We start from the raw sequence: 22286 nt of genomic DNA, 5'->3' as shown, positions 1-22286 counted from the left end.
GAGCGCAGCTCTTAGCGTGCCCGTTCCTGCAGCGAACGTCGGTGTCGGCGTTGTCCCTCGTAACCGAGCGAAATTCTCAGTGAACAATGAAAGTGAACGTGGAGCGCAGCGCGAACTGAAAGAGTGCGATACCGGAGAGAGTGCGAGGAGGAAAGAGGAGGAGGAGGGTGCAGCGGAACCATGAGGCGGAAAGCGGAGGAGGAGGGTATGGCGAAAGCGTGAGAAGAAAAGCGTAGCGCCGCGCAAGCTGTGCGAGACGATGGCTACGAGATGGCGCCAGAGTAGCGCGCGTCGTCTGTATACGGAAACAGCGCTGCATGAGCGGTATAATAAAGCTGCGCTCAAATTTCTCCTTAGGGAGTATCGTAAACGTCAGGTGACATTTTTTTTATTTGCAGTCTCCGTTTGTCCTGATGCACCACCAGAACCTCAAGAACGACAACACAACTTAGGCAAGCTCCAGTTCGCCGTAGACGCTGATGTACGCCTGGCTGGAATACAGGGACCAGTAGGCAGTGTTGAAGACGAGGAAGACTAACGGGAAGGCGGCTCGTGCGAATCGGTCGATGCTCTGCGCTCTTTTGAGGTTCCGGTGCAACTCGTCGTATTCCTTGCTGTCGTAGCTCTCGGGATCCTCGGCCAACTCTTTCTTTCTCGTCACGAACTGGGAAAACAAGCGTCATTCGAGACAGTGAATAATGCTGCACAGATAAGAAGCTTCGTTTAGCGTTTAGTCACGGTAATAAAATGGGAGGGTGCCCCGCCACAAGGCAGTGGCGGGGCAGCTAGGTTGCAAGGGCACAAATCGATTTCAATGAAGTGTAACATTCAAAAGATCAAAATGTTAAAAGGCAGATTCCCCAGTTTACTGCTTGTAGCAAAATGGAAAGTTAGATTTTGGTGCGACTGCGTCTGAGGGAGGTAAAGGTCGTGAACAACGCAGCAATGTTCCAAAATTTACTTGAATGAATGGAGAGGCGAAATAGTAGTGACAGTAAGGTGACGGAAATTGGCGTGGAGGCTAGAGAAAGCTCATGCACTTAATTTAGACAAAGATAGATTTTATTGATAGGAAAGACAGAGAGGCCCACCTGACCTAGTGGGCTCTAGTCTGCTGCTCTGTACTGGGGAGGAGGGAAGAGAGTGAAAGTACTCTGGTGGATGATGATGACCAGAGGAGTGGTGAGTGCTTATGTACATTAGACGGTGGCCCTACTAGAGCCGCTCATCTAGCTTTGTGTCCTGCAGAAACTTTAACAGCGCTTTTGTTGCACGCATTGAAGTTGCAGTGTCAGGCCATGGGCGTCCTCCGATAGTAGTTGCCTGCCGACGCTGGCTAGGGAACCTTCCAATGTTCTCTCCAGCGTGTATGCTGGGCAATCGCACAATATGTGTTCCAGCGTTTCACGTGTGGTGCAGTGTTCACAATCAGGGCTAGTCGATTGGCAGATGAGGTGTGCGTAGCAACGGGTGAAAGCAACGCCCAGCCGAATTCTGTGTAGCAATGACGCTTTTCGCCGCGTAATCTTCGGGGGCAAACAGAATTTACCGTCTGGGTCGATCATATTTAGGCGTCTGTGGATGTTGTCAACATGGGCTCTGTATGCTTTCGTAAGGTCTTGCATGAGTCCCTTGATCACTGAGTTGGAGTCAGGTCGCTAGTATGCAATCCGTGTTTCATCAGAGGAAGATAATGCCGATCTTGCCTTACTGTCCGAAAGTTCATTGCCACTCTACACACAATGACTAGGCACCCATTGAAAACTGATCACGTGGCCACCTAGCTCGGCACTGTTGTGAAGTTCAGCGATTTCTAGCACGAGTAGGCAGTATGGTCCTTTCTTTAAAAAGGATTTTAGCGCTTGTGGCGCTGATTTGGCAGGTTAGCATGATGTTGAAGCTAAGACGAGAAAGAATTAATGAATAAATTATTGGCTGTACAAGTAAGATGTGTTGGCAGTCCAAATACGACGAGACACAGAAAGAGCGAGGTGACGCGTAGAAACGTTTTGTGTCAACTATTTCTTATATGGAAATGCGGGAATAAATCCATGAAAAACGCAGGAGCTAAGACGATAAGGACAGTTACAGAAGTCGTTCTAGTAACTGCTGTACGAGCAGTAGCAGTCGTTTGATATGGTAATAGTATAGTAGTAGTCAAATTACCAGTAGCAGTATTAGTATAGTAGCCGTCATGGCGGCTGAAGCAGAAGCCATAACTACTGTAGTAGTTGTGGTAGGCAAAGTGTGTTGGTAGGGGTAGCAACAGGAGACTTAGTTGTAGTAGTAGTGCTATAGTAATAATAACAATATAATAGTAGCATATAAAAAATTGGCCGCCAATCCACCCTGTGAAGGTGGTTGGAAAGCGAAGCTTTTTACGCCACCCTCACGGTGACTGCGGCGCACTTGATATTTCACACACTACAACGTAACTTTAACCACGGCCTTTATTATTATTTACTTCACAACAATGCTCACTACTGCTTTATGATCGGTGTGATATACACTACTAGACTACCCCATAGTGGGGTAGTCTAGAAAATGAACCGAAGCAGTTACTAGGCTGGAAGGGTTTCGAATGACGTCAACCCTCTTTCAAGCAGCTGCATAAGCTTTGCAACAGCTGCAATCTAATCTTACGGACCGCGCCGAGCCTGTTTCCGTTGTTTGCCCGCAGCCCTTATCATCCATCATGTTGGCTCATCACTTCGAAGCTTGTTTTTGTGGTTTTTCTTGCGAAAACGAGTGCTTAGTTGTACGCTGAATGCCTGAATTCAAGTAAGCTATACTGCTATACCTGCAATTGTTAGCGGTTCGTCGGGATCGTTTTTTGCTTACAACGACGGACACGACAGAACCTTTGGCTGGTAGAGGTACAAAGCTTCGCTTTAATATAAGCAGCAATAGTTAGTAGTGGTAGTATATTAGTAGCAGTTGTTGTCAGGTCGGTAGCAGTTTTTGGATAGTAGTAGCAGCTACCCTGTAGTATTAGTAGACTCTAGTGGCTGCACTGACAGAACTACAGAGATGCTTTCTTTGCCCCTGATTACGGCCATCGTGACAGGTTCCTTACGACAAACGTAGCGTCGTCGACCATTCGGTACAGCTTGGGCCGCTGCTTGACGCGCCCCATATAGTTGACCACGGAGAAGATGAGCAGTGATCCGAACACTGCGCATATGCAGCCTCCCATCCACACGTCCAGGGCTTTCATGTACGACACTGGGGGCAGCTCCGAGCGCACGCCCCTGTTCACTGCGCAAGCATGAATGCCAGTGTCATTGCACCGAAAGTGTGTCACAACATGCCACGCAAGGACGTCATGAGTGAAATCACCGAGCTCTAAGGCACAACTGTTCAAGCTGCATTCAAATATTAGTAGGAGAAAAAAAAAACATTTGCGCGACCAGAAGAGAACGGAGCCTTCACAAGGTAATTACGATTGCGCTTTTCAAAAACTCGATCTCTTTCTCTCTTAAAAACCTGAGGATTGACGACAGTGACTAGAGCAATATTACGACCATTAGCTTTCGCAGTGGTTCCAGCAGTATCACGCGAAGTGGACGTTTGAGGTGACGCGAAGGATTTCTGCGTAGTCGCTGCCTGTTTGAAGATGAGCTTTGCATGCAGTCCACCCGATAGATTAAAAAAACGGCATATTGGGCGAGTTAGTGGTTTTCCATGTTATTACATGCTACATATAGTCGTACGTGTTTACGTCTGGGACCGTGCAGAACCTGAGACAAAGGAGAGTCATGTAGTCTGAACGCGAGCTACAGACTGGTCTGGATACGAGCGACTTAACCCTCCATTCAACCCGCAGATGGAGTCAGATATGAGAGTTGGGGCCAGCTCGTGTCTTTGAAGAGGCATGCACTGCAGAGTACCGAAAACTGAAAGACCTTTATTGACACTCTCTGGAGACTTCTCCGTTTTCTGTCACCTACAACTGGGCGCCCATCCATTCACCCTAGCATAGCCTGATCTGACATACCGTAACATAGCATAAGTAGAACAGCGAATTTTCCTTCTTCCCATTTCGTTGTTCATTTCCTGCCGCCTGCTTCACTTGAATTATTTGAGCTTTGCAGTGAGATGATCCCACACCTTGGTTGTGAGTGCCCTCGTTTAGTTTAGTTTAACGCTCTCGTTAGATCAGCCGGACAATCGCCCACTAACAGAAATAAAACATCTGCGCGAGCGGCTCTAAAGGCGTTTCCTCGCTACCAAAAGCGACCGGTCTGTATTACCAGTTGCGACGGGGTGACACTTGGTGACACAGTGCACTGTGTGACGTCGTATGTCTGTGTACGTGAGACTAACCCTGTGTGTGACTATGTGTCGTCCTGACAAACTATGTGACAAGTGCTGACTTAGTCTTGCTGTTCATTCTTGCCTCTTTACTTCTTTTCTATCATTTCTCTTGTCCCGTTTTTCCTTTACTCAGTACAAAGTAACCAGCCGGCGATATACACTGATTAACCTCCCCGCCTTTCCTTTAGTTTTGTCTCTCTCTCTCTCTCTCGTGGCCTTGTAAATAACACAGAAAAATGAGCAAACTAGTTGCCGTTCCGTGACCTCATGCACTTCGGGCTGCTTCCTCTCGTGATATACCGCAGCAGCTACCTATCAAGTGTCCTTTTAGTGCTCACACTTCGTTAGCACTTATGCTGTCCTGTGCTACACTTGGTTGGATCGTAAGTTTTTAGAGTGATATAGGTAGCCTTTTGGAACCCGGCTTAAGTTCATTATTTTAATGACTGCTTTGCTTGCATTTTATTTACCTATTCATTGTTTCTATACGATGATGGCTCTTATTGCAGTACTACTGTAGCACTGCGATGCTTTGAATACTGCTCTGAAAATACCTATCCATAGCTGCAAGAAGTCATCGAATTAACGACCAATTAGCAGCACCTTTTTGTAAGTATATCAGGGAGCTCATGCAGACGTAAATGCCTATGACAACAATCAGCCTCACAGAGTTTGCAGAGCTGAACGTGTTAGATAACTACATGAATTTAGCCATTAAGGTGCTACATGCTCTAGTGTCGTTATTTGACGGTGCTAAAAAATTGTGTTACTTCGCGCCTGTGGATCCGAGATGGATGTCTTGTTAGCGTTACTTCTTACTTTTGAGTCTCTTTTTATGTGGACTTAATGCGTTTCTTTCTATGTGGTATGTGCTTACATATTATATCGAGAAATGGGTAGCGTTTTCTTAAAACTGTCTCTGTGGATAGCTGGATGTACCCTAGGTAATCTTCTCAATTGCCTACGTTCACAAAAAATCAAACAAGAAGTCTAAACAAAAGCATATAGAAGTACGTACACCCTCATCTCTCCGTCTTTTTTTTCAGTTTATCCTTGTGCTGAGTGCTTGGTTCCTTTAATTTTTTTAGGTGTCCTTACTCATGTCAGCTATGGCATCCTCTGATTCTAAAAAAGCAGCGGAGTGGGCGAGCACTTTAACAGATTGGAGCAGCTACCGCCTCCTTTTCAGTCGAGAGACATTGACAAAGGGGAGCTTACCTTCCATTCGTCACGTTTTCCCGCAACTTTGTTATCTCTGTACGTGGAATAAGCCGTGAAAGATCACCGCACCGAAGCACTGCGATACCGGTCCTTAGTCACACTTTACGAGCTGTGCCGATGATCATATGCAAGGTGTAGAAAAACTTAAAATGTCTCTACCAGTGAGGCAACTGTTATCTGAAAGGCGGCACATGAATATCAATAAAGCATTTCAGAAGGGAGTTGAGTAGATCCTTTGCGCTTAGAATGTTGAGCCATATTTCGTACGTGCGCTAATACTACAATAATTGCTTTTTTTAATAACTCGGTAGAAAATTATATTTATTGTCTGTTTTATTTGATAAGTTATACAAGTAGTATTGCCGCCAATGGCTGCGCTTTTTCTTATCGTTTCGCATCAGCCTTCTAACGTATGCTCGAAGACATGCGACACCATATTGTGGTCTGAGGGGCAGGCAATGGTTTTGATTTCACAGGAGGCAGTTATACTAGGTGTACAGCTTTATAGGGCATCAACAGGCCCACTCTAGGGTGTTCGAAAACTTTCATCTCGTGCGCTTGAGCCAGCCTGAGAGCCTTCTTGCATAGTTAACTACACTCATGTTCACATGGCTGGAAAACGCGAATTAAAAAAGTGTGTCTCCTTCTGCGACGGTGGGTTACAATGCATTCAGAGAAAATAATCTGCATAATATGTCCCAGGGAAAGGAAATTTTTTCGCCATATACTGTTATCTCGCTGTCCTTGTCTTAAGGAGATTTCATTAGTCTTACCGGAAAGCAGGTTGAGCAGCATGCCAAGATCCAGGATGATTCTTCCGGGCGCCATGTTGAGGTGCAGGTAGAAGGCGAACCAGGAAATGACGACACTAAGTAGTGTGGGGAAGTACATGTTTATCAGGTAGAAGCCGCGCTCACGCGATATGGTGAAGTTGGCTCGCAGTACGCTGAAGGTGCCTGCAAGAAGTTGAATGATTACAATGTTGAAAAAAAAGTGAATCGTTCAGATCATCGCGATGGAAATGGCCGTTGTGTTCTTGCATAGGGCGGTTATTTGAGGAAAGAAAGGGACGCTTGTTTTGATACATATCGCTTTATAAACCGCAAATATGAAGTGACATCTTTCAAACACTGCACATGCAGTTTGCAAGTGCTTATATCGTTGCTAAAGCTCCCCTTCAACGCATTAGTGTGGTTATGCACTGTTAGTAAACTTATATAGCCATTTTATGTTCCCAGATTTTCTGTAACACCGTGCAGTGTGAAATTATGCCAAAAAAGCGTTCGTGCTAAAAGAACAACGTGGTAGCCTTCAAGAGCTATGAATAAGTAGGTTCCTTGCGATCGAGGGTGACATGGGTTATTGAATTCACGTTTTATTCATTGAAAGTACGTAAGTTTTATTTAAAAAGTGGTGCTAAACTTCAGCACCGCAACCGCTGTAGTAAACAGAGTAGAAACGTTGCTGAGTGTCCAATCAGAGCTGCCTTGCCAGTTGGGCCCGCAATATCGACTATGACCTTACCTTCAGATCTACCGTTTTTGTGTCGCCACGGTTATCTTTTATTTATTATTGATTATTATTTTCTGCTACATGACCGACTTTGACTTCATTACTTGTAATATATGTAACCTATTTTCTGAAATCGCAATTTTTGCATGGACAATTCGCTGAATAGGATTTGATAAACCACTTTTTCCTTGAATTTGTTCCCTCTCCTCTCGCGTTAAAAGGGTGCACCTTCAATGTTGCAGAGGCCCATTGAAATTTTATCGCGTCTATTCGCTAATGTCAAATACATTCAAGCTATGGGGAACTGTCTGTAACTGGTATGCCAGGGCAATAAAAATACTAACAATGAAGTGAGTGTAATTGCTAAAGCTCCCGCGGTATTTTCTGGTGTCCTACAACAAAATTAATACGCTAGTTCGAGATGGCAAAATAGAGAGAATATAAATAAAAACCTGAAGTTCGTCAGAAGAGCGTGATAAGGGTCATTCAAGAATTAGATGGAGAAAGAGGAAGCCTCCACAACACACGGACACGCAAGGAAAGTGTCGAGCGGCCAGCGGCGATCACCACTGGCCAGTTGAGTAAACATTACAATAGCGCGTTCAGGCTCTTTCTTGGAGAAGAGTGACTACATCGGTGTTCCATTGTCTTATTTGCAGACAATGAATGGTCAATGAATATGAGCTAAAGTAATATTCTTTAAAATATTCCGCTCAATAGATGGACCATATTTAGACATAGGACGCCATTTATTTTGGAATTGTTCTGAGAGGGTGAACCGCCTGTTGGCCCAACTTCATCCGGTCACCCTGACAGGCATATAAAAGGTGATCGATGGTCTCGTCGCAACGTCAGGCATCGCGCGCAGCACCATCAGTCATTCCCGTAAGGACGGAGCAACCGTTCGATGACGCAAGTTCTAGCCACAGCATGGCCGCCTAGATTGCTGTCTCGCGTGGAGACAGCCAGGGTGGAGGTCGTAACTGCAATGTCCCGCGTGTTGAATTTGGCTTATAGGGCGTTTCAGTTTGGATTTTCGTTGATAAGATGCAGCAATTAGTTTCTGTCATTGAGAGCGCACTAGAAATAGTGGCCACATCTCCGCGCGTCCCATGATGTTTTAGCCTTTAAGGCCTTCACTCAAGTTTGGTGAGATTATTATACTGCTCGCGTGCCACAGCGCTTACACCGCTAGCTTAGACGTCCTCATTAGTATCGCCATTTTTATTTGTATGCACAATTTCAATGTACAATGGGGCATTACAGGAAGCAGCAATTTATAATGATATAAGTGTGATAACAAATATTCCAATAACTGCAAAGGAACTAACCAAAACAGTTTTGCACTCGAATAACGGTAATGAGAGAGAAAGGTCCCAAACAGGTCGTTTCCTAATGACGATTTTTTTTTTTGCTAGAAACAGTGTCAGTGCTTGAGGCGATATATAGAGCCAGGCGAGACCTGGACCTTAAACGCGAGATTGCTCTGAAGGCTAAATTTCAGTAATTAATATGATTTGCATTACCGCCCCGAGCAGGAAACTTCTCTTCTGTGGGTGACGTTTTCTACAACAATGCCTTACATACAGCTGTGAAACAGCTCAGTACCTCACGCCGCTATGGTATAAAAATGTTCCTTTCTATAGCACTGCATTGGAAATATAATATTCACATACTGCTCTCCAACATTCAAGCTTTCCTGTGCACAGTAGCAGACCAGAACATACTAGCTGAGGCCGACCTCTTTGCCGTTCCTCTAATAAATTATATAGATCTCTTTCGGGTACTGATATGCTGCGCACTGTTTTTCGACCTGATCTTTTCAATGATCTGGTAGTTTCATTGTTATTGTGTTGTTTTTGTGTTTGCGAGTCATTACTATTCTGGATTGCCAAGCTCCGCACGCAGCCTACTTTCTGAAAGCTTGGCAGGTGGAATTTATATTGTAAAGATGCTCGTAAATGAACATATATGTAATCCATTCTTGGCAAGCGCACATAATCACTAGACACAAGAAAGAATACATAGAAGCGCTGGGCTGTCTATCTCTCTCTTTTTATTTCCCTTTTACATTCCCCCTGCGGAACGTAGACACATAGACAATTTTCTGTTTAACATCCCTGCTTTCTCTCTTTATTTTTCTCTCTCCCTCTCTCTTTCTTGCTTTCGTAATGAGGTGTATAACCTCCTTCTATGCCACACAATGTTGAGCATTGTACCTGTTTCAAAGGACATTGTGAAGTTCTCGTAGACCATGTCCAGCAGGTCGAACTGAGGAATTTGCACTTCGCCCTCAAAGAATACTGGATCAACGTCTTCCCACTGCAGAATGGCTTTCTGCGTAGTTTCAGAATCTGTAGAAAAGAGCGATGGGAATTGTAGTCGAGGAACCAGTGGAACGAACATGAAGAGCATAGAAAAAAAAAACGATAAACCTTTTAAAGTATCAAGTATGCACTTACGTTTTGTTTCATAGCCCTGCTGTGCATACAGAAGCGAAAGATATATCGATGTATTTATGAACGAGTACTTTGTCGTAGTATGGAACCTGGTAGAAGTTGATAACGCTGTGTTTCAAAGAAATCCCCTGAAACTTTTAATAAATTTCTGCGGTCTTTTAATTGTGACAAAAAAAATTTACAAAAGCTAGTGCGTGGCAGCCAGCTGAAAGTGATGTTTCTATATGTTCTCTACAAACCTTTTAGTGGAATTGGGACCATAAAGTTAAGGAATAACATATTTTGCTTAATAATTTTAACTAATTTAGAGATAAGACTGAAATTTTGGAGGCTTCTTTAGAAGTTTTGAAAAACATACCGGTGGCTATACCCTCCTAGAAGCATAAGCTTTTCAAATTTTTTCAAAGAATATTGCTCAGTGTTACATGGAAAATTCGGTATATTAGAACATAAAGCTGGACGCATGCGTTGAAGTAAAGTGCAGGCTCGATTTCAGCAAGACCGCATATATTAGGTCTCTTCAATTTGGATGCACTTTCTGCACTAGTTCTGTTGCGGTACTATGCGAGCGAGTGCAGCAGAGTGCAGTGCCAGTTCAGGAACTTCAAATGCAGTGCCCGCACTAACGCTGCGTGTTTATTTCTAAAATGCAATAAGAAAAGAGCAGGCCCTGTTGTCTGCTCAGCGTATTTCGCGAGTTTGGCGCATTGGGCCATAGTGTCTGCTTTTTCGACGCCCAACAGCATGCTGCGGTGCGTGTTGTAACATCTGTTGTCGTCAGATCGTTCTACGGCCGCTTCTTGAGTCAGTATTACGCCACGCAGTTCGAGAAATCTTTTCCTTTCAAGTATGCAGTGGTCAAAATTTCGCTCCTGTGCGGACAAGCTTCTGCAATCTGGCAGCACCTCCTATCAACTTAGTGCGCAGGCTTGTCGCGAACCCCTTCGACAAATGTGCTAGTCGCAAAATGGAAAGTATTGCCTTTTCAGGTTCACGATGATCGCTGTCGGGATAGTACTACGTCGTGTCACCGGAGTGGTGAGCGTGAATGCTTATGTGACCACATTTGTGATCGAACGCAATTTAACGCGTCCCATCACTTTACTAACCTGCCATCACAACCATTCAGGCATCGAACTTGAACCTCAAATCCTTATGCCAGCTACAGGAACTGTTGCAACAGAGCGGGATATATTTTCGTTCTCGCACCATTATTCAATTACTGCTGCTCCATGTCGTCTGCTACCGAGCACTTACATGATACTCGCACTTCTGAAGTATCGAGTGCAGGAGAACTGTGAACTCGTGCAGAAATTTCCTTGCATGAAGTCAAATCGAACAATGCGGTGCAGGCGGCGCGCGCTGGACTGTAAAATCGAGGAAGTAAGTGCTGCACTTCCTGAAGTAGTGCAGAAAGTGCAACCAAATCGAAGACCTGTTATGGCGGTAAGCACAATATCAGCGCCTGAAGTAAATATTACAGATGTGCGCTTAACGCTGACCAACCTAAAATAGCAAGTATCATCTATAGCGGGAAACGACGTAAACAGGGGAAACATGTTAACTAATAAGACACGTGCAAAGGCAAACTCGTTATCTGGGAAGATAATTACAGACACGTAAATGAAAGCGTCCCTGTCGAGTGACGAGATTTGTGCAACGATGAATTCACACCTGGTTTCACAGAAAAAAATTAACGGTCGCTTTAGTGGACGCCAAAGAGGGCGAAACATTTGCTGCATCATTCTTCCCTCGCTCAGCCATAGACTGGAATGGCCTACCACACGACGTCACTGCAACCACCTGCTCATCTACATTTTCTGATTATATAACTACCATATTTAACCAATAACTTCTTTTTGTATATATTGACCCACCCCTTATGTAATATCCCCAAATTGGGGGTCTTTAAGGTAATGAAGTGATGTGAAGAAGGCGCAAGCTTGCGCGCTCAAGAGACTTACATTCATTTAATTATTTGACATTCTCATTTGAATGCGTTGTTACTTCTTACTGCTTGTTTTTTCCCACCAAAGGTGGTGGGTTCGAGTGCCCTAATTGACGCTACCTTAATCAACTGTGCTTTAATACTTTGCCCTAATTAACACCAGAGGTCATCATGGGTTCGACTCCCACCAAAGGCCGAGGGCGCGACTGCCACCAAAGGTTGTGGGTTCGAGTCGAGTGCCTGAATTAACTCTATGGTAATTAACTTCGCCTTTTTTGTCATGATGAGCGGAATCGGAGCCAGCTGCGAAAGAAACAAGAACGCGAGAGCAGTGGCACGAGCGCGTCTCTGCACAAGGCGAGCTCACATGACCTTCTGTACCACACGCCGCGTTTTTAACGCCACCGTCTTATGAGGCATTTAAGGCTTTCGCCTTACTAAGGCACACGGCAACTGTTCCGCAAGAATGACATTCGATGAATTTGTGTAATTTGGAAAATCAGATCTGTGGAAGCCTGCAAGATGGAGGAATGTTCATGAAAGTAAAAAAAAAAATTGTCATCCATCCGACTGTAGCACAAACGTACAAAGTAAACTCTTCGCACTGCGGTCAGGTGGATGACATTTTAACGCGATAACGTTAAGGGCCCCGTGTCTCAGAAGATTCTGTGTCAGCGTCGGTGCCGGCATCGGCGGTGTTGTCCGTTAGGGAAAAATCATCCCGTATATATTTAGGTATATGTGAGTGAGTGAGTGAAATAACTTTATTGAGGTCCAGAGAAGACGCAGGGGACACCCCGCGCCACCCGGCTAGTTCCACGTAGGGACCGGCAAGCCGAGCTTGACGGCCCGATCGCGGGCACTCTGGACGGCCAGGGTTTGGTCGTTGAGTTCGGGGCTGCCCAAAAGCGCAGCCCACCTATCCTCGCTGAAGGCGGAGCCAATGGCTTCACACTCCCACAACACATGGTTAAATGTTGCCGTTAGTCCACAGGCAGGGCAGTCCGCACTGGGATACCTTTCAGGGTATATAGCGTGAAGAACCGCAAGGTTAGGATACGCACGAGCTTGTAAATGTCGAAGGGTCACCGCCCGCGCCCTGCATAAGGCAGGGTGCGGGAGGGGGAATACCCGTCTTGACAGATAATAATGCTTAGTGATCTCATTATAAGTCATCAATGGTTCCCCACGGGGTAGGGGGACTGCGGAGGCGGCGCGGTCACTGAGTCCTCGCGCGGCCTCGTGCGCGCTCTCGTTAGGGTTAGAGGGAGAGCCCTCAATCGACCCCAAGTGAGCGGGAAACCAAATGAGAGAATGCGGAGAGATACTTTTCAAGCTTTGGAGAATGCGAAGGGCCTGAGGGGAGACCATCCCGGTTTGGTAGGCCTTAATGGCCGCCTTAGAATCGCTATATATTACCTCTCTGCGACCATCGAGCACAGCCAGCGCGATTGCAACCTGTTCGGCTACAAATGGCTTCGAAGTGCGTCCTGTAGCGCAGCAAGTGATCTTGGAATTAGAGTCGACGATGGAGACGGCGAACGCCTGTTGTTGGACATATGCCGCGGCATCCACGAAGCTTGCCTCAATGTGGTTGTTACGTACATGTTCGAGTAGAGCTCTACCCCTGGCCCGACGTCTGCCGACGTTGTGTGCGGGGTGCATATTGCGGGGAATGGGCGCGATGTGTAGTTGAGATCTGATGTCGCTGGGAATGCGCACGGCGTCGGGGCAATGGTCGACAGGGTAGAGGTCCATCTCATCGAGTATCTTGCGGCCCGCCGGGGTGCCGGATAGCCTGAGCAGCTGTGAACGCTCTTGCGCCTCTATTATTTCTTCGAGCGTGTTGTGCACTCCGAGCTTTAACAGGTATTCGGTGTGAGTGCTCACAGGTAAGCCGAGGGCAAGCTTGAAGACCTTTCTGATGAGGGAATTTAACTTGTTCCTCTCTGCAACATGCCAATTATGCATGGCTGCCGAGTATGAAAGGTGGCAAAGCACAAAAGCATGTATAATGCGGATGAGATTGTCCTCTTTGATTCCCCGGTGCCTGTTGGCGATCCTCCGGATGAGGCCGAGAGCACTCTCCGTTTTGGCGATGATCCTTCTGAGTGCGGCACCATTGGCACCGTTAGACTCGATATACATCCCCAATATTCGGAGCGAGTCCACTCTGGGCACCGGGGACCCGTCACCAGTGAAAAGCCGTATTTCGCTTTCGGACGCTGGTTTCCAATCACGATGGCCACCACCTCTGGGTCTTTTCTTGTAGAGAAGTAGCTCAGACTTGGATGGAGAACATCTGAGCCCAGTGGGGCGTAGGAAGCGCTCGGTCGCATCGATGGCGCTCTGCATGGCGTCCTCAACTTGGCCGTCACTCCCGCCAGCGCACCAGATGGTGATGTCATCTGCGTAGATGGTATGGTTGATTCCTTGAATCTTGGCGAGCTCCTTGGAAAGCCCGATCATTGCGATGCTGAATAATGTTGGTGAGATGACTGAGCCCTGAGGCGCGCCGCGTGAACCGAGGGTGATTTCTTGCGAGAGGTATCTTTCGATCTTGAGCTTGGCAGTTCTCTGGCTAAGGAATGATCGGACGAAATCGTAGACCCTCTTTCCAAGCCCGAGGCCGGTAATAGTCTGGAGAATGAATTCGTGTGAGATATTGTCGAAAGCCTTCTCCAGGTCTATTCCAAGGATGGCTCTGGTATCTCTCGTGCTCTGGTCGATGATCTGATGCTTTATCAGCGTCATGGCGTCCTGTGTCGAGAGACCGGCTCTGAAACCAATCATATTGTGGGTGTATAGGTATATGTATTTGCCATGCCTTGCTATGTGACAAGCGGTATACGCGGGTTATATTGCCACACCGTGCTATCTCTAAAGTTGCTCATAGCTTGTCTTACATTCCTTAGAAAGTTATTCCTCGTAATTTTGAGAATGACAGCCCGCAAGCAAGTCTGATGAAGCAAAACAGCGATAGCGCATGCCTTTTATGTTAAATCTTCTCGACTTTAATATTAAAAGAGCGACCCAATAACAGAGACCTGAAAATTATGTAATTTTTTTGGCGTGGCTGTGCACTACCTCCGGCAACGGTCCACGCAAGAGGCCGCATTTCTACCAGAAGGTTCGCAAGCGTTTCGCGATAAACATTACGGTTACATAAGCTGCAGTTGCCGGGAAACGTGAGAAGCAGTCAGGGATCTTAGAATGTTATCGCGTTGCACTCATAAAGGCGAAGCTTCAGCGTCCTGCAAGTGTTTACTGTTCCCTGTTTTCCCCGAATGTTCGCTTGTGTTGAATGTCTTTCGAGAAGTGGCGAACCAACTGCTAGGAAGCCGCCTATTTGCATTTTTGTTGTGCATCGTGTCATTCAGAACCACATTTATTGCTCAAGGTACCCATGAAATCTTTGTAAAAATATTCCTTGCGTGCACATAGAACATAATTTTTCTTAATGCTGTGAGAATGAATATCTTCGTGTGAGTGATTCTCTTAATGCTCTTAAGAGAATTGAAAATGACAGCCCTGTATTGTTTTCTTTATACAGGACATAAAGTTATTCAGGGCCAGCGCACATGTTGGGCTATATTTGTACTATGTAGCCAAGTTTTACTGACGCAATCGTACTGAATGGGACGCGTACAATATTGTTTTTTAATGCATTCGCACTAGAACGAAAACAGAAACGAAAGGAGTGACACGGATAAGCGCTTGTTCGTGTCTGTCCTTTTGTCCCAGTTATTTCCTTAATGCATCAAGTGTACTAGTAAGCCGCCTAAAGTGTGATATAACAGAGAATTGGAAAGGGGTATGCAAAATACTGAGAAAGAAGCAAGGCGCAATGCCGGAGTTGAAGATAGCCGCTAGAGACAAAGGTACCTTTGCTAGCATTCGTATGTTGCATGACAGTTTCAGATTCATTACAATAACCACGCTATACAATTGGCTTCCATTTACTGCGTGCGCAGGCCTAAATACTATGCGGGTTCCTTTACTTCGATAGGCGCGGTTTTATTAGTGCGTAAGGGCGGTTTTTCGGGTGGATGAATACTCACAAGTACTTATCGTCATGGGGCATCTCTGTATGTCGAGTGGGTAACGCCTAAATCCCATCGGGCAGGCTAACTCCAGCGTGAGCCTGAAAGGAGACGAGGCGCGTATTAAGTAGTTTACGCCCATTGATTAGAAATAATTGGGTGGAGTGCGTCGAGAATAATTCGTCAAATAAACTTTCACAACCTTTGACTGCAGCGCGCAGTAGAAAGGTATAAGATTATCAGTGCTATTTTTGTTTCGTTTTTGTTATCAAGCTTGCATAATCTCTCCTTCAGTTTCGTGAGTGATAAGAATCCGCCACCTACCGCGTGCAAATATACACGCAAATCTACATGCAAATCTTGAGAACTTGTCAAGTAAATTGTGTGTAACATATACGCTTTTGTTTTGCTTAGATTTCGCACACTGTTACCGTGCACCACATAAAACAGTCACAAAAGCTTCGTTTCTAAGAACCAATAGTGGTTATAACTTACAGCACTCAAGAACATGTACACATAGCATTGACGCTCACTATCATTTTTGAATAATAATTTCATGTGGACTTCACAAAAAAGAATATCAAAATTAATAAATCTCAGGTGCCACGTGCCGATATCGGGTACCGGCCCGTTTCTAGCAACAGCTTCCAGTTACTTTGCTTTTCGTATATTTTAAGCACGAGATCAAATCCTGGCCACGGCGGCCGTATTTCGATGGGGGCGATATGCGAAACACCTTTTGTTTTTTAGATTAAGTTGCACGTTAAAGAACCCGAGGTGGTCCACATTATTCCGGAGTCCTCCACTACGCCATGCCTCAGAAGCAGATCGTGGTTTTGGCACGTAAAATCCCACAATATTTTTTCGTATAATTTAGTCATCACCAATTTACACTATATAATTTGCCTTGCAAGTTAACATCAAACAATTTGGACACGGGTTGAGCTCGGAGCTCCGGGGTAAGATAAACGGAAGCGCGAACTCGCCCGGCGAGCTATAGCTGCTTTGTGGCTCAAATCATAAATGGCACGGAAACCTGTTACTAGCACCCAGAGCTGCATCGCCTGCAGTGGCCAATGCGTGGCGTGCTGTAACCGAGGCAAAGCGGGTTTCTGTTTTATGACTAAACGCTTGTTGTAGAACCGTTTGCGCTCTTGCCCCCGTGGCGCTCTGTACGCGCGTGCGTCCACAGCGCAGTGGGAGATAGTGCGTAGTGTGTATAAGATGTTTCAAAGAGGATGCCATTAAATCATCATCATCATCATGCAGTGTCTGCTTGTCGCCAACCGAAGTTCATGGGATTTTTGGTTGCCTTGAAATGAATGAAAATTTGCTGCCGTAAGTGCCAGTGTCATGACCGCGGCTGTTAAGCAATGCTATTTTGTTCGTTGCCACGTTTTCACTGGACTTACATTTGATAATAATAAACAAAAATAACAAAGCTGTAAACAATTGCCTCGCATTTGGGGACATTCAGTACGTCATTGAGAGAACTCTAATGTATGAGTTTGCTTGTGCGCGTTTTCACATCTTGTCTGAAAACGCGCAAAACTGCGAGTTTGCTTTTCTACCGTTTTTCTTCTTTTTTTTTTTAGGTGCGTCCTTCTTGATTTGGGCTTGAATTTGTATCCTGATGACCATGCGATAATATGTTCCTAGTCTGATACAAGCAGGTGAAAACCTTCTGCTACTCTTTGCGCACCAGCGCCGGTGACAAGACGCATTCCTCGGCCCTCCTTCCCAAAAAGAAATAAATGGAGGGAGGCAAACCAAAGTTGCAGCGCTAAAATCAATGGGTCTGAAGCCTGGTTGCATTTTATTGCTCTATCATATGTATGGATACTACACGGACATATTTCCTGTCGGCATCGCCGTGATGTTCCGCTTATATATATGTGTATGCGTGCTGTATGTCTATCTAGGCCATATATGCAAAACAGATGCTATAATATTCTACCGCCAAAGTTGCTCAGACCAGGTCTTAATTACTTCCTTGACGGACTTATTCTTTCAAATTTTTGAAAACTTCAGCGCACAAACAAGTCTTAAAAGTTTCTTTCACAGTGCATGCCCATAATATTTCATCTTCTCGCGCCATTCAAAAGCGCAAAACAATATTAGTGCTCGCAATTTGAAACTCATGTAATTTGAGTCGTGCCGATATTTACGAGCAGCGCAGTGGTGCCTGTGCGATGACATAATAGGCCCTACACTACGTGGTGAAGCGTTAATGGGGGCGAGAAATTTCGGCGCACCCGCAGATGTGGTATCTGCGAATAGTTATCGAACACCATCCGAGGAGTTTGATCACAACGCTCAACCTTGTAGTCGCTGTCAGTGCTTCGCTCTTCGGGCGAAACTCCTAATCCCGCCTCCTTTATCTCCCCTTTATCTTTTACATTCACTCTATGCGCTCATATTCCTGGAAAAATTCCCAGGAAATGTTCTTGCGCCGTCAGAATCGGCTGCCGGAGACTATAGTCTTAGATTTGTTATTAATAACAGTGACATTGGAAAAACGGATTCTTGTCAACTTTTTCCGGAAGAGGTACGATCTAGAGACCCTGCAAACGCTGCGACGTCACACCATTGTTTTCACCGTAGGTACCGTGGTTCACTTGCAGACTTTTCCCGCTAATATGTCCCCACATGAAACGAAGGCCGCCGTGATAGGCACAGTGCATTAGTGTAGTTTAGTCAAGTGGAAAATTTTAGCGTTGCTGTACCTGCATTGACATTCACTTGCTGATCCCAGTGCGCTATGGTGGTGCGCGCAACATATACTTTTGAGTCCTGTTTAACTATGTCTATAGGAAACAGCGATAGCGTGCAGTATTGGTCTAGTACGACGTAGGTTCCCACAAGCAAAAAAAGCTGTCAGTAGCGTTGGTGAAGTTTAATGCAACCGCCACTCTCAAGGGACCTTAAGAAAGTCAATTAGAAACGTTCACCTCATCGTGTAGTAGACGTCCCCGCTTGGCGTGATGTCCACTAGTTCGTTGGGCATGGTGACGCTGTGCTTTCTAGCCCGTTTAGCGTTCATGAAGTACACATCGGGCTTCCAGATCTTGTCCGCGATCTCGGCACCGTTCAGCGCCACCGTCCGGTTGACGCCAAAGCGCCGCAGGTTCAGTCTCGGGTCGTGCCACGACTGTTGTAAGTGAATGTCGAGGTCGTACGTCTGAAGCGAAATAGTTGTAGCAATATCGATCCCTTTTTCAGGAAACTTAAGGCATCTATTTCCACGCAGTTAAAAGCCACGCCACTTGTTGTGTCGGCTACGTTCGCATTGTTTGTCGCTGTGCTTTCTGATATTCACGTTTGTTTCGGTTTTTGTGTCTTTGTTCTTGCAATTCACAATGCCGAAGAAGCTTTCTCAAACAGCAAATAATTTCTTATCCAAATACGCTATAATGTGACGCACATGAAGCCAAGAAGGAGGGCAGCTTCGCAAAACCGGATCACATAAATGTAAGAAATATGGCAAGGGTGCCAAAACGCATATAGATAACCGAAAAAAAGTGAATGTATACATAGTCCCAAAAAGTTAGTACGCAAGAGCGGTATTTAAGAACAGGCGTCCGCCAATTGTGATAGCGAACATAAATTAGCATCGGTGGCCGGTGAGCAAAAATAATGACAAAAATAAATAACTAATAGCAAACTAAAAGAAAAGAAAACGCACTTCTTACGAAGGATGAGATTTATAAATTTGACCCAAGGTTTTCAGATACAGGCTTTGTGTTGTCCTTTTTACGTGGGAGATTATATGTTTTCAGGTTCGCCAGACCAGGCCAAAATGCAAAGATTAGGCACATTCAATCACCATGGTGAAGCAGCGTTCCAGGGAAGATTTAGAGCGAGTTATAGATTTTCTAGCTGACTGGATGCTTACTTGCCTGGGTGCACATCTACCCAGGGATCCTTTTTAAGTTTTACAGAATTTAGTATCACCTGTGGCGGATAGCATAATTCCATTCCTTGAGGTGGAATATCCGAAAAGGTCGACATTACTTGCATGAAAAATCAAGCATATACTCAACTAATTAACGGAAGTTCGCTAATTACCATCTTAATTATTTACTTTAAGGTACACGCTGCAGTTTACGTATCATAGCCGGTGAGATTGCAAGGTGTATCCACTTAGAATGGCTTGTAAGGATGACACCAGTTTCAAGATATTCATTGCCAAATATGCAACAAAATACATAGGCGTTCTATCTATTTTTGCGCTTCAGTGTATAAAGGAGCGTTTTGTAAAAAAAAAAAATCAGTTTCGCCAGAAAGGCCAAGCATCCATTGTGATAGCAAACTAGTGGACAGCTATACTAAGTAAGGATAGTAGTCTTATCGACCATATAAACTTTAATCATAGACATAACAACTAAAGTAGCATGCATGGTGCCACGCGCGCACAAGCAAACATGAACGCATCTGACTCGATGACCGCGGGACCTCGCTGTCAAAACGCTGTAGTGAGTAAGCGCGGCAGCAGCAGCGAGCGAATTGACCTTCGTCTCGCCGCTCACATCAACGCGAAAACACAGCGCAGGGAGGCAGGACTCTGCCCCCGGCGCAGATGGATTTCAAGATATAGCCTCCCGGGCGGGAGCGCGCGGCGTAGTGCGCGGCCTCCCCCCTCCGCCGGAGCCTTGCGGCGCGGCGGGCGCGCGCGGTCGCGCGGGTGGCGCGTCAATTTTGCAGCCATGCAAACACACGTCTCTGGACGCCTTCACGTACACCAGGAGCATGCGCCGTCGATAGCCGGACGGCACGACGGAGCCAATGGGGACTGCGCCGCGAGCGTCCGTATAATTAACATCGTTTATTGCGCACGACTGCGTGCTCAAACGACACCTGGGATAAGAGAAGCCGTCAATAGTTGAAAGCTGTGCATAAATTCTGACAACTTGATGAGTACAAAAAAGTGGTCGCAGTTTCACCTGAAAGGCGAAGCATCAATTGCGATAGCAAATTTGTAGAGAGCTATACGGAGTAAATGATAGTAGCTTTATCAGCTGTATAAACTTGGACATGCAGCAACACCGGCAACACGCAGAACTAATGTGGACGCTGTCGGCGTTTTGCCCGCGTTCGCACAAAATGCATGCGGCGTTGCTGACTGCTGCCGGAGCCTCTGATATAAATAGGCACTTGGTGACGCAGCTAAAAGTCACCTCCCTTCCCCCCCCCCCCCCCCCCCGCCTTTAGCGCATCGGAAGAAGGTGCGTTTGCTGCACCCCGCAAGGGGCAGTCCTCTCCCCGTTCTTATTCAACTTATCCATGAGAGCTCTCTCCCGGAACCTGGCCGAAATTGAAGGTCTCGGTCATGCCTTCTACGCCGACGACATTACAGTCTGGTGCGATAGAGGTAGTGACGGGCAGATCTAAGAGAAATTACAAACAGCGATCAGAGTCGTTCAGGATTTTCTCAACAAGGCAGGACTCTCCCTGTCGGCTAAGAAATCGGAACTGCTACTATACCGACCTACAATCGGTGCAAAGAAAGGGAAACCTCCCGATATCTCTATCACCACCGCGAACGGATCCGTTATCCCGGTCGTACAAAGAGTCAGAATCCTCGGCATGTTCCTGGAGGGGGACGGCAGTAATGATTACACCTTAGATCGTATTGCAACCGAAGCTGATTCCATGACAAAGTTAATCACGAGGAGGAGGAGGAGGAAAAAAAAGAAGGAAAGGCAGGGAGGTTAACCAGAAGCACGTCCGGTTTGCTACCCTACACGGGGGAAGGGGTTTAAAGGGATGAAAAGAAAGGAGAGAGAGGGAAGAAAGCACTCGCAGTATAAACACATGCTGTTGTCCAACACTTCACAATCGGTCACTGAGGCCAGTCGACTTCATGAACTGTAACAATGCCCGCGTCGCTTTGTAAGCCTGCGACGCGTGGGGCCACGGTCCAAGAATCTTTGTCTCTGAAAAAGGTCTGCTGTCTAATCGGTCTAGCACACTCCGGAGAAGGTCACGTTCGGTCACATAAAGATGACAAAAACACAACACGTGTTCCACCGTCTCCTCACAGTTGCACGAGTCACAGATTGGTGTGTCGGACATGCCCAGAAGGAATGAGTATGCTGTCGTAAAAGCCACTCCTAACCAGAGGCGGCAAAGTAAAGTTGCATCACGGCGGGGGAAGTTCGATGGAATTTGTAGCCTCATTGTAGGATCCAGCCGTTGGAGATGACAGTTCGTAAAAATGGGGCTGCTCCATGACATTTCTCTCTCGGTTTGAGCGAGCAAACGAAGACCCCTCGCAGCGTCTGTCCTCGATAAGGGTATAGGAACAGTCAGGGTTTCCTTATGGGCTGACCGGGCGGCATCATCGGCAAGGTCATTACCGACGATGCCACAGTGCCCCGGCAGCCATTGAAAGATGATGTCATGTCCGTTCATGAGGGCTTGATGGAGAACCTCTCTGGTCTCAAACACCAGTTGTTCATGTGTCTTGCGTCGTAATGCTGACTGCAGACTCTGAAGGGCTGCCTTGGAGTCACAAAAAATGACCCACTTTCGAGGTGGTGTTTCTACGATGTAATTAACTGCAGCACGTAGAGCGGCAAGTTCTGTAGCCGTAGAAGTCGTTATGTGGGACACTTTGAACTTCCTTGTGACTCGTAAGGTCGGGATGACAAAAGCGCCTGTGGAGCTGGTGGCTGAGACAGATCCATCGGTGTAAACCTGCGTTCTTAACTCATATGCATCGTTCAGCAATGACAATGTCAACTGTCACGAGGGTGGCCAACAAACGAGGGGGTTATCGGAGGA

At 46.1% G+C, this 22286-nt stretch overlaps 1 protein-coding gene across 1 annotated transcript; it reads right to left on the bottom strand.

Annotated features, from left to right (window-relative positions):
* Positions 1-448: 448 nt before the first annotated feature.
* LOC119456836 (glycine receptor subunit alpha-2-like) lies at positions 449-19411 on the bottom strand. The gene is made up of 7 exons (XM_037718655.1): positions 19400-19411; positions 18452-18681; positions 15519-15601; positions 9270-9404; positions 6312-6494; positions 3077-3258; positions 449-664 (listed from the first exon to the last, which is right to left on the bottom strand). Exons 1-7 carry the CDS (start codon positions 19409-19411, stop codon positions 449-451), a joined length of 1041 nt encoding a protein of 346 aa, XP_037574583.1.
* Between the last annotated feature and the right edge of the window lie 2875 nt (positions 19412-22286).

This window comes from Dermacentor silvarum, chromosome 6 (assembly GCF_013339745.2).
Source record: "Dermacentor silvarum isolate Dsil-2018 chromosome 6, BIME_Dsil_1.4, whole genome shotgun sequence".
Taxonomy (NCBI): Eukaryota; Metazoa; Arthropoda; class Arachnida; order Ixodida; family Ixodidae; genus Dermacentor; species Dermacentor silvarum.
This window is presented reverse-complemented; position numbering and strand designations above follow the sequence as displayed.

What these genes read in the sequence shown, in the direction of transcription:
- LOC119456836 (XM_037718655.1), bottom strand. An exon ending in CCCCATGACGATAAGTACTT is followed by an intron (nt 9,405 to 15,518) that starts GTGAGTATTCAT and finishes TCTTTTCTACAG; the next exon opens with ATTCTGAAACTACGCAGAAA. An exon ending in CACAATGTCCTTTGAAACAG is followed by an intron (nt 6,495 to 9,269) that starts GTACAATGCTCA and finishes AACTTCTTGCAG; the next exon opens with GCACCTTCAGCGTACTGCGA.